The 13573-nt window shown below is 32.8% G+C and overlaps 1 protein-coding gene across 1 annotated transcript in view; it reads left to right on the forward strand.

The window, feature by feature from the left end:
* The window catches only part of GBE1 (1,4-alpha-glucan branching enzyme 1), a 290929-nt gene that overhangs the window by 56746 nt on the left and 220610 nt on the right, over positions 1–13573 (forward strand). The window contains exon 2 of the mRNA XM_060150750.1: positions 9277–9446. Within this exon, the coding sequence (XP_060006733.1) occupies positions 9277–9446 (170 nt within the window). The remainder of the gene's footprint in view (positions 1–9276; positions 9447–13573) is intronic.

The raw sequence follows: 13573 nt of genomic DNA on the forward strand, positions 1-13573 counted from the left end.
CAAATGCCTACTCTTCACTTGACAGGTTTAATACATAGATAAGTTTGTATATTACACATATTTTGTGCTTCAAGAAGAAAGTTTCTGCCAGTCACCTTGAGGTCTTTTTAAAGACCGATTTAAAAAGCAGTTTTTGTTTCAAGAAAAATTCCATTCCCCTCTCCTTTATTTTCCCCTTTTTTAGTTATTAAAAATTCCTGTTGAGCTTTTATTTCTGTGCTTTTGCTTGCCTCTATTCCAAGTCTCCTCTAGGAAGCAGATGACAATATAAAATCTTAAGAATTAAGCTAGCAAGGAAGGAATTTCCCCCATGGGTTCCTTGTGTTTCAGGCCCACTCAGAAGCACTTGAGAAAGAATTCTACATCCTAGATATTTCCCGATAAGGTATGATCCATCTCCCCTGACATATCTCCTGTGTTCACAACCTTGCCTGAAATCAGAGTTTCAGTACGGATCTAGGATGAACTGTCTTACAGGAGAGCAAAGACTGTAGCCTGTTTCATTTTTTTCCCAGACTAATACTTTCCTGCTTCCCTAAAGTAACTATTTTTTCCCCTAGTCAATCCAATTTACTTAATTTTCTTCAACACTTTTTATAACCCATACATTCAAGTTAATCTGGAATACCTGGTATGTGTTAGTATGCCTATATTTGTAATTTTTCATAGCAGGAAAAAATGTGTTCTCACACACTTTTGGAATTTAAGGAGAAACAGCCCTTGATGTTTGCTAATAATTAATGTGCACATTAAAATCTAAACAAGTATAAAAAATCTAAACAAGAGGCTAAGTGATTTGTTCAAGGTCACATATAGTATGTAACAGAGTTAAGATTTGAACCTGAACTGTTTGTTTCTAGAGCCTTAGCTGTTTCTCTTAATTATAAGATTAATAGCCTTATGAATAAAACTTATAGGGCTTTCTTTAAAAGGAAGATGTGACTTTTAATTTGAGACTTTGTCTCTTGATTTCCTTAAAGTATACCTTTTGTGATGAATAATACTACATCTCTACTGCTTTTTACCTTCTTGACCTTGGGCAGCTTACATATTTATCTGTGCCTCTATTTCTTTCTTTGTAAAAAGAGGATTAAAAACATCAATCAAATGTGATAATATTTTTATATCTGTACAAAATGCTAGTTGCAATACTAACTTCGTTTTATGTTCTGGTTACCAAGAATTTGACCCAGTTTTTAAATATTCTATAAATTCATAGCAAAATATTGAGAGAGATGACTGTAGTAGGAGAGGGCAAAGGGATGATGAGCTTGCTAGATCCTCAGGCATTTTCTTTTTTGAGCCACAGTGATTTCAAAGTGGAATGTGTATTTCTGTATCAGAAGCTACAGGGCTGACCTTGAGGAAGTCAAGATATTTAGTTAGAATTATATCATACTATAATCCTGTTTCTGTTCAATTTTAGTAAATGGGACATTTGTACATGTCTTATGAAACGTCTTAAGAATGATTATTTTTTAAACTTAAACTTTAAATAAATCTGAAATTGTGTTTTAAAGATATTATAACCACATTGACAGTAAAATTATTGCCACATTTATTTGCCCTCCCAAAGTTGATGTCTTTTTAAAAAGAATCAGTAATTTTTCTTATATTATGATAATGTATGTGTATGTATTTTTTTTACCCTAAGTCCAGATTTATTTTGTTGACTGTTCCTGTTTGATCATTTTATTGAATGTTGTTACTTACATTGTCTAATATGGATTAGAGTTTCCATACACCAAGAGTTATAGCTGAATAATATCTATAAGAGGTAACAATCATTTTCTCATAGAAGTTGGAGAGTATGAGAGAGTTTGCAGTACTAGTCTTTCATTAGATCTGTAGATTGAGGGGTTTTTTGCCTTTTTTTCTTTTTTGGTCCAGATCAGTATTTGAAGTATTTTTGAAACAGTTGCCAGTGTTAAATTAGGGAGAGTTCATAGAAAAATCTGGATTTTTTTCATTCTTACTTGATTTGGCAAATGCTTGGTAATAATAGGCTCTAGCTTTTAAATAGACACTGTCACTTTTCGCTGGGCTTTGTGCTCTCCATCTCACTTAGAGTTCTTCTCTGCGTTGTTTTCCATACTCAAAGGCTAACCTCATTGGTCATTCTTTTATCATCAGGCTTGCCCTTTTGTGTTCCTCATGTGGGAGCAGCTCCTCATATTTATGATACCTTCCTGGCTTCTGTTGGTGGTTCAGTTTGTGTAAAGATTAGAGTAAAGACTGCCAGTGAGACTGGGGTTGTATCATTTCATTAAAAGCTAATTTGTTTCAAATAATAGATTAAATGTAATCTGAATTTTTATGAAACCATGGGCATGTGTGCTCACAGGTGGGCATGTGTATTTGTGTGTGTTGGGTATACATATACTATACAAAAGGGGGTCATATATGAAATATTCCACTCACACCTACCACTCCCATAGGCATTGCACTGCACCGATCAGATTCTGTGCTGTACCTCTTCTTGTCTTTGAAGCAAATGTGGTGAGTGTGGTTGAAGCTAGGGGGGCTTAAGGCTCCTGTTCACCTCAGCCCACTGGAATTCAACCGCTGGTGCAGAGGAAGGGACCCTGTGAAAATACCATCTACATGCCACTGTACCTATATGAATATTCTTTATACAAATAGATAGTTTGTAGAAAACTGCTTTGCAGCTTCTTTCCCTAAGCCATCGCTCTTGGGACATTTTTCCACACCACCGCATTTCGTTCTATCTCATTCTTCGTAATGGATCTCGTGTAATTTGTTGTTTGCATGTTCCACAGTTAATTCGACCAGCCTCCCTTGTTGAACAGGTAGGTATTTTCCATGGTTTGGTATTTTAAATAATGCCATAATGATTATCATTGTACACACGTCTTTGCTTCTTTGTGTGATATATCCTAGGGGTAAATTTCTAGAAATGGAATTACTTAGTTGAAGAGTGTAATTTTGAAATTTTCATAGCTGATGCCAAATAGTTATCTAATTTATATTTCATTAAAGAGTATTTGGGAATGTCTTTTTCCTGGACCTGCATTCTGTCTGCACAGACTATCACATGTTTACTGGTCTTTTAGGTGGAAAATGGAATTTTGAAATTTAGGTTTGCACTTCTTCAATTATCTATGAATTTGAGCATCTTTTCAATATGTTTACTGGCCATTTGTACTTCTTTTTCTGTGAACTGTAGGGTTTTTTTAAAATTAAATATTTATAACTTTGATCTTTCAAAGTTATTTTGGTTTTAGAGGTCCAATTTTTAAACTTAGATTCCAATATTTTAATAGGTAAGCCATTCTTTTCTTATTTATTTGAAATGTCCTTTTATGATGTATTTAATTTCTTTATATGTTCAAGTCTATTTCAAGAACTCAGTTTTGTCCCACTGATCTATTTTAAACTATTTGAATTCCCCAAATTTTATAAACATAGTTTTACATACGTATTAAAATTCTTATGGAATATTTTATAGGATTATGTAGATATTTTAATGATCTAAAATTTTTGTAGTTTCAGAAAAAAACATTTATTTTGTTTAAATGGTGTTTCTTTGTTATAAATAATTAGAACAATGCAGGGGAGAAAGTAAATAGAAACCCCACCAAAAAAATCATCACTGATATTAAGGGAACATCATTCTTGATATTTTTTATATGCTTATATATAGGTAGAAGGATAGAGAAATAGCTTGATAGAAATAATATAATAAAACATGAGGAAAATAGATGTGTTTTAATTTTAAACAAATAGACTGAAATAAAATGAAAGAAGTGGCTGAAATTCACATTACGACTTTCTTTAAAGTGGCTATCTAAGATTAATGAAGAGATTAAAGAGTATAATGATGACAATCTTAAATTTTAGTCAGTGTTGAGTGACTCTGTTATAAAAAAAAAATAGGGGTCTGACCACTCATGCTTTATTCCATCTCCCTTTCACTTACCTCTTGTTTTTTTTATAAGTCAAGTTTTCACTTGTCCATTGAGATTCTTTTCTTGTTATCACATTCACATAATTGCACAATTGATTAAACTTGGTTCTATATTTAAAGACTTAGGGCTCAGCCACACTGCTGCAATGACTGTCCATTCCTCTGTGTGTGTTTTTAGTCTTTTAATTGACTAATTTTTATGGAAAGTTTTTTTTTTTCTTTTCTTCAACAATGGTTCATTAATGTCATAGACTTAAAATTGTTTTTTAATTTGGCAATATTTAAAGAATTCCTTAAGCTCGAGTAGGCATGTGTCTCATATAATATCCTTAAACTGACTTTTTTGTGTGTGTGTGTGATACGCGGGCCTCTCTCTGTTGTGGCCTCTCCCGTTGCGGAGCACAGGCTCCGGACGCGCAGGTTCAGCGGCCATGGCTCACGGGCCCAGCCGCTTCGCGGCATGTGGGATCTTCCCAGACCGGGACACGAACCCGCGTCCCCTGCATCGGCAGGTGGACTCTCAACCACTGTGCCACCAGGGAAGCCCTCATATAATATCCTTAGATTACTACTTTTCCCTCTCAGAATTGTGTGGGCTTGGATTTGTTATGTTTTGGTCTTTAATGTAATGCTCCTTTGCAAAAAAAAATGCCCGCCTCCCCTTATTTTTTTGTACCCGTTGTCCATAGAATTATTTCTTTCTCCTTTGAATTTCAGTAGCTTAAACTGGGAGATGCTGTGCGTGCATGTTTGTGCGTTTGTTTTCCAATTTTTTCTTAAAACATAATGTGTTCTTTTTAAAATGCAGATTTAATTCTATAGAAAAACTGTCCAGTTTTATGTCTTTTATATTCATTTTATTTAGTTTTGTTCTTCAGAGTCACCAGCTATCCTTATTTTGATAATTTTTGTTAGTTTTGCATATCTCTTTTCTTTAATATTTTCAATTTCTTTGTCTTTTTTCTCTAATTATATCAATTTTCAGTCCACTTACCTAATAATTCTTTTTTATAATAAACCACTAGCATCTTTATTTGTCAACAGTAGCCACTTAGATAATGTAGTAGACAAGGAGCATCTTATCATGATAACAGCAAAATGCTAAGATTAACCTAATAATAAATGTGCTAAAGGACTCAATATTTTATATGTAGCAATTTTCTCCAAATTAATCTGTATAGTAAAATAATCTGAATAAACTTGACATACTGATTGTAAAGTTCATATAAAGGAAAAAAGTTTTTAAAATATCCAAGAAAATGTACAGAGAAATTAAAATGTGAAATTGACCAAATATTAAATATACTATTATATGTAGTTATGTTAATTAAAATTGTGTGGTATTCTTCCTCCAGATACAGAAAAGAACAAAGAAAGAGGAATAAATAAAAATGCCTTCTGGGCTTCCCTGGTGGCGCAGTGGTTGAGAGTCCGCCTGCCGATGCAGGGGACACGGGTTTGTGCCGCGGAGCGGCTGGGCCTGTGAGCCATGGCCGCTGGGCCTGTGCGTCCGGAGCCTGTGCTCCGCAGCAGGAGAGGCCACAACAGTGAGAGGCCCATGAACCGCAAAAAAAAAAAAAAAAAAAAAAAAAAGTCTTCTATATATGTGAATTTAATACATAAAGTCAATCAGGCATCTTAATCAGTGGAGAAAGGGCAGAACATATGAAATAAAGAGCACTGGGAAAATTATTCTCGCACTTTGGAAGAAAACTCAAATTCCTACATCATTCCACATACAAAAAGAAATTCCAAGGCAATTTAAGCACTAAACACCAAAAAATATAAGTATAGTGGAAGAAAATATGGGAGAATTATTTTAATCTTATGATTAGGAATACCTTTTAAGCAAAATATAATGCTATATATATTCTATATAAAACTCCTTAAAATGGATAGATTAGAAAGAATTTTTAAATTCTTTAAGATGAAATATACCATAAGTAAAGCTAGAAGGAAACCAACTGGAAGAAAATATTTGCAGTAAGTGTGTTTCAGAAAACAGATGACTTTCTATAATATATAAAGAGCTTTTGCAAATCAAAAAATAAAGCAACCTAAAATGGAAAAAAAAAGGACAAAGATATAGGTAATATTGATTGAGAGAATATTATTTGCCAGGCAATAGCCTAAGGACTTTACATGTACAAACTCAGCTAATTTGCGTAATAACACTTTTGATCAAATACACTTAGCATCTCCATTTTGCAGGCAAGAAAATGAGGCACAAAGAAATTTAGGAATTCGTCCAGAGTTATACCATTAGTAAATACTAGCCTGCACTCATCTCACTGAAAAAGAAGCCCAAATAGCTAATAAATTTAAGAAAAGCCATTCAACCTTAATAACAATTTAGGAAAATGCAAGCACTAAAACACAATATTTTTACCAACCAGAGAGTTAAAAAATATCAGATGGATTAATAAGACTAACATTGCCAAGAGTGTAGAGAAACAGTAACTCTCATACTCAATTATTGGGGATGTCCATTGTATAGTATTTTTTTTTTTAACTTTAAAAATAGGGATTTTTAAATTATTTTTTTGAATTTTTGAATTTTATTTTATTATTTTATTTATACAGCAGGTTCTTATTAGTTATCTATTTTATACATATTAGTGTATATATGTCAATCCCAATCTCCCAATTCATCCCACCACCACCCCCCATGCCCCCTTTTCTGCCCTTGGTTATATGTGCACTTTGTTCCTTGCCAATTCTAATTTAATTATTATTTTCTAATGCTACGTTTTGATACTCTGTTTATTTCTTTGGGTCTGCAGTTTCATTTTACTTCTCATTCTGTTGTTCTGTCATATAATCTCTCAGATCTTATTTTAATTCAATTCATTTTTATTTAAGTTGAAGTACAGCATGAAACATTTGTGGAAAGAGTCTTTTTCCATTCAGCTCAGTTGAGGTGTTCTTCATTAGTTAGCTTCTTACATTTTGTATATTCCCTGTATATTCCCTACTTGGATTCATGCCATCTTTCTGGGACTTCTATTGATTACCCCTCAGGGTATTGAGTAGCAGGGAAGTTTTGGACATTGCTCAATTCATTGCATAGTTTTGGAACTTTCACTTCTGACATAGAGCACCTGCCACAGGCTTCATTTCTCTAGTTTTACCAGTTTTGTCCTACTTTGCTTCTCTCCAGACCTGGGGCTAATAAGTGCAAGTAGTAGTATGTTTGTGTGTACCAGCCCTGAATATGGACTCTGGGAATCTGGGAGAGGTTCAGGAGCAGCCATGTGTTATTCTTGGTCCTGCTTGGAAAGCAATCTTTGATTTCTTCTCGTGGCTGTTAGCTTCTGTAGTTTGATGTGATGTATGTTCTTTCCATGCTTTATAGGGCATGGCTAGGCAAACTACAGCCCAGAGGCCAAATTTGGCCCCACCATCTGTTTTTGTAAATAAAGTGTCTCCGTAACACCATACACAAAAATAAGCTCAAAATGGAATAAAGACCTAAATGTAAGGCCAGAAACTATCAAACTCTTAGAGGAAAACATAGGCAGAGCACTCGATGACATAAATCACAGCAAGATCCTTTTTGACCCACCTCTTAGAGAAATGGAAATAAAAACAAAAATAAACAAATGGAACCTAATGAAACTTCAAAGCTTTTGCACAGCAAAGGAAACCATAAACAAGACAAAAAGACAACCCTCAGAATGGGAGAAAATATTTGCAAATGAAGCAACTGACAAAGGATTAATCTCCAAAATTTATAAGCAGCTCATGCAGCTCAATAACAAAAAAAACAAACAACCCAATCCAAAAATGGGCAGAAGACCTGAATAGACATTTCTCCAAAGAAGATATACAGATTTCCAAGAAACACATGAAAGGATGCTCAACATCATTAATCATTAGAGAAATGCAAATCAAAACTACAATGAGATATCATGTCACACCAGTCAGAATGGCCATCATCAAAAAATCTAGAAACAATAAATGCTGGAGAGGGTGTGGAGAAAAGGGAACCCTCTTGCACTGCTGGTGGGAATGTGAATTGGTACAGCCACTATGGAGAACAGTATGGAGGTTCCTTAAGAAACTACAAATAAAACTACCATATGACCCAGCAATCCCACTACTGGGCATATACCCTGAGAAAACCATAATTCAAAAAGAGTCATGCACCAAAATGTTCACTGCAGCTCTATTTACAATAGCCAGGAGATGGAAACAACCTAAGTGTCCATCATCGGATGAATGGATAAAGAAGATGTGGCACATATATACAATGGAATATTACTCAGCCATAAAAAGAAATGAAATTGAGCTATTTGTAATGAGGTGGATGGACCTAGAGTCTGTCATGCAGAGTGAAGTAAGTCAGAAAGAGAAAGACAAATACCGTATGCTAACACATATATATGGAATTTAAGAAAAAAAAATGTCATGAAGAACCTAGGGGTAAGATGGGAATAAAGACGCAGACCTACTAGAGAACGGACTTGAGGATATGGGGAGGGGAAGGGTAAGCTGTGACAAAGCGAGAGAGTGGCATGGACATATATACACTACCAAATGTAAAATAGATAGCTAGTGGGAAGCAGCCGCGTAGCACAGGGAGATCAGCTCGGTGCTTTGGGACCACCTAGAGGGGTGGGATTGGGAGGGTGGGAGGGAGGGAGACGCAAGAGGGAAGAGATATGGGAACATATGTATATGTATAACTGATTCACTTTGTTATAAAGCAGAAACTAACACACCATTGTAAAGCAATTATACTCCAATAAAGATGTAAAAAAAAAAAAAGAAACACAGCTACACCCATCCATTTGCATATTGTGTGTGGCCAATTTCATGCTTCAGAGACATAGTTGAGTAGTTGTGATAGAGACCATATGGCTGGCAAAGCCTAAAATATTTACTATCTGCCCCTTAACAGGAAAAGTGTGCCACACCTGCTATAGAGTAATTTTATTTTTCTTACTGGTTTTTAGCTATTTTTCCTTCATTTTTTTTTTTTTAGGAGTTTGAGGAGAGATGTAGGAATGCTCCTTCATTATACTCTCTTGACATAGAAGTTGCTATAGTGCTGATATTAAAATATTCATGGAATAACATAGCCATCATATTTTCTCTCTTATACCAAAATGCTTGAAATTACAAAAAAAAATGTTAGTTGGATTAGTTCAGTTTATTTGAGATAAAAATGATTTTATCCTACCAGGTAACTTCTACCAATAAATGAAATTATTCACATCATTACTCTTTAATGATGTCTTCTTTTTTCTTTTTCTGAATGAGAGTAAAGCAACTTCTTAATTACAGTAGCTTTTCTGGAAGATGATTTAATTTTTCAATTTCCTTTCTTTTGCACTTTTTCAAAGGTATAAGCTGTTTAGCAAGACTTTGAACAACATTGGAGAGAACGAAGGTGGTATTGATAAGTTTTCCAGAGGTTATGAATCATTTGGCGTCCACAGATGTGCTGATGGTGGTTTATACTGCAAAGAATGGGCCCCAGGAGCAGAGGGAGTTTTTCTTACTGGAGACTTCAGTAAGTATTTTAGAACGATTAAACTCAGTTGTAATATTTTATTTATTTATTTAAAACATAGATGTTATATTTCATATATTTAACTTTTATGAATATTATTGATTACAAATATTCTACTTTTCCATAGAATTTCTTCAGTCTTTACCTTCATGCGGTAAAGGTGTTTCTGCTGTAATAAGATACATGCGTTTCTTAAAAACTTTATGTTCTTAAAATCATGTACCAGAAATAACAGAGTTTATGAGAAAAATAGTGTTAGACAGAGTACTCCAAATCTATTCAACTTTGTTAGAAAGCTCTGACAAAACTAACAGCAATCTAGGTAAAAATATTGGTGTAGGTTCAATCTCCACTAGCACTTGCTCCTGGTTATTTGGCATCGTAGTACTTGGATCCTCTAATATCTTTTTTTGAGACCACAATAAAAGTAGACAGTTAATCTAGAGGGTAAACTGCTTCATCAGTCAGTTCTTTGTTTTTTCCTTTTCCTTTTTTATAACACAATATGGGGAATACCTTCTCAGCCTTGTCATCTGCACCATTAATTTCACTAGGCAGTTAACTCTATGGAAAGCACAGTGGTTCTAGAAGTCAGGCTTCCATCATACAGTCTAGTGGAGGGAAACCTGTATGTAAATAACTAAAATACAGTGTGCTCAGTTTTATTCTATAAGTATAAATAAATTACTGTAATAGTGACAAGGAAGAAAGCTTTCATTTTCAGTTTTGAAAATGGAATAACTGGCAAAATAGGCCTTGGTGAAATGTTCGTAATACAAGGAAAGGAAATATCAATAATAATCCTTTAGTACCATAGGGTAGCATGGTCTTTAAAGTTTGATTTTCCTGGACTCAAGAAGTCTACATGCTGTACTGTTCTGCAAAGAGCAAAACTGTAGGGACAGAAAACTGAGTTGTCACGGTTTAGGGGTAGGAGGCTTGAGCTGATTACAGAGAAACATAAGGGGACTTTCTGGGGTGATGAAAATGTATTATGTCTTGATTGTGGTGGTTACATGACTGTATACATTTGTCAGAATTTATAGAACTATACATGTAAAAGAGTGAATTTTACTGCGTGTAAATTATACCTTAAGGAACCTGACTTTAAAAAAAGTTTTGATTTTATTTATATTGTCTAAGGCAGCACTGTCCAATAGAAATATAATGGACACCATTTATATAATTCAAAAAATTTAGTGGCTATATTAAAAAAATAAAGGAGAACAGCTGAATGAATTTTAATAATGACAGATTTTTATTTAACCCAATATATCAAAACATATTTTAACATGTAATCAATATAAAATTTGTTAGTGAGATATTTTCATTCTTTTGTACTGCACTTTCTAAATCTGGTATTTTTCCATTGGAAATACTTGATCAATATTTAGATTTAATAAAATTTTCTGTTTAAAAGTACATACCCAAGTTTTTCCAACCATTGTTAAAAGTTCTAGCAACTCAAATGAATAATAGTTTTAAAATTTACATTTAATAAAGTAATTAAAATTAAATAAAACTTTAAATTTAGTTTCTCAGTTGCACTAACCTAATCTTAAGCACAAGTAGCCACCTTTGTCTGGTGGCTCCCTTTTTGGAAAAAGCAGGTCTAAGGACTTAAAATTATTCTTTGTGTAGTCCCCCAAATTAGATGATGCCAGCTGCCTGTTTCTAGAGTTACTGAAAACTTTAGGGAAAGTTTTGAAAAAGATCGTGTGTCTGCTGATTCAGATAGCTTGGCCTGGTGATTATTATGAAATATATTTTGAGGCTAGGAGTCTTTTCACTTAAATTGTTGTTAAAATTGTTATAATTTTTTCTCATACATAAACATGACTATTTCCCCATCTTCTCTAAGTGACTGCCTTGACCACTAGTTTTGTATTAATAGACCACTTTGATATCAACCTATAATCAAGGCACTTTTTGGCATTCTATTTTATTAGTTCTTTTTATTGCCATTTATTGAGAGGTATTGCTTGAGAGTGTTCAAGTTAAAGTTTTACATACAGATACCAAAACTGCTATAAGAACCTCAGTTAAAATTTAGTACTTGCATTTGATTACCTCTCCTCCATATTTATGATTGAACCTACTAAATAGGCTTTAGAAATATAAAAATATGGGAAAGGGACTGTATGAAACTAGATTTGGTAGCTATCATAATGACTAATGCTGATTTATTAAAAGTTGTTCCTTGTAAATCCAGTTGGACCATATATGTGTTTGGAAACTGTATTTAAAATTTTTAAGGATTTAGGATTTAATGTTTAAATATTAAAAGTATAACAATTTATAAACTCTTTTGTAAAGAGAAAACTCAAAATTATCTAGTCCCTATTTTATGTAAAAATATCCTCTGTTAACTTTTTTTTTTCAATTTAATTTGATTTTTGAAAATCCTATTCTTTATGAAGGTATATCACATAATTTAAAATCTCTCCATATCCTTGAAACAACATTCAGTCAATTATTTTCAATCAAGCAATATTTATTTAGTGTCTAAGGGCACAAAGAATATCAGATTTAATCAACGGGCCTTTATTTTTACTGGAGAGATAGGAATGACTAAGATAAATGAAATTGTGATAGAAAATAGGAAGTATGATAGAATACAGTTAACTGTTAAAATAATTAACAGGCAGTATGTTGGGAAAATTTTAATTTATTTACTTATCTAGATGAAGGGATTTTTTTTTTTTTTTCCCCTGTTATAGGGTCTCAGGATCTCCTTATATATGGGATCTCAAACTTTTCTCACTAAACAGCTTTGGCTTAAAAACATAAAGAAAGAAAAACAACTTTCGAATTGAGAGTAGAGCCAAAATTCTGGGTTAAAAATTCATTTAAAATAATAGTTCTTTGGAAAAGAATGTTATACCTGAGTGTTAATTTAATGTAACTTTGTAGAATATAGAATTTTGATGATGATGACAGCATAGCTGAAAATATACCCATAATTACTGAACTAAACATGTCTTTTTTTAAAAATACAATTAAGGAATTCTATATTTTTTCCCTTATTTTAAAAAAAAATCTATTTCTTATGGCTATGAAGAGATGAGCAAGAAGAAAGTTATTTTTCTTTGTTGAGGTTTTTCTCAGCATCAAAAATGTGTTAGATTTTATAGTTAGTCTTCCAATGTATAAATTTGTACTAAACTGAAGGGAAAATACAGTTTGTGTTAATTAGCTAAAAAATTACAGTTGATTTTTTAAAATTAGAAAGTGCAAACGAGGATTAATAAAAAGTATTCTAGGTGGTTTTGCTAATGATATTAAAACGTTTTTAAAACCATTTAACTGTATTCATATAACTTCATATTTATCAGCTAAGTTGAAACAGCAGTAAACTTAAAAGATTCTATGGAAATAATCTCTAACTGTAACATGGGTTATTTTTAAGAATTCCTTACTTTGTCATTTAATGTAACAGTAAGCTTAACTTCTATATATGTACTTGAAATATCACCTAAAAAGCCCTATTGCTTCTTTACCTATAGGCAGAGTTGTAAAAAGTAACATCATTTTACTTATATTTTTATCATGGAAGTGTATACATATATAATTTAAAACATTGCTTTTGTATCTACCTCTTCCCTACACCTCCAAAGATAATATAAAACACATCTTCAAAAACCAACAACAAAAATCTTATTTCTGCTAAGGAATAAATTGTTACTTATATTTACAGTAATAGGAAAACAGTAAAAGGAAATGTTCTTAATTCAATTTTTATCTAAATGATTAACCACCTATTTCTGATAATTTTTCAGAAGAAATGAAAATTAAAGACTGTCTAGACTTTAATTCTGTATTATAGAAAATTATACCAGTAATCAAAATATGTTAGCATATTGTGATATCTCTCTTCTCTTCTAATCATTTTAGAAATTGCAGTATACTTTCCTATACATATAATACTGCTGGTAAATGTATGCTGTTCTAGCGTATTTTTTTGCCAACTGACCTGAAAATATTTTAGGTACAAATGCTTATTGTTGTCAAATATAAATGATCTTTAAGAAGGAAATTACCATGTATCGGAGTGTAGAAAAAAAAAAAAAGAATGGGGTTTAGAGTTTGAACCCACAGTGGAGCTCTCTAAACATGGTTCTTCATCT

This window comes from Lagenorhynchus albirostris, chromosome 5 (genome assembly GCF_949774975.1).
Source record: "Lagenorhynchus albirostris chromosome 5, mLagAlb1.1, whole genome shotgun sequence".
In the NCBI taxonomy this organism is placed as follows: domain Eukaryota; kingdom Metazoa; phylum Chordata; class Mammalia; order Artiodactyla; family Delphinidae; genus Lagenorhynchus; species Lagenorhynchus albirostris.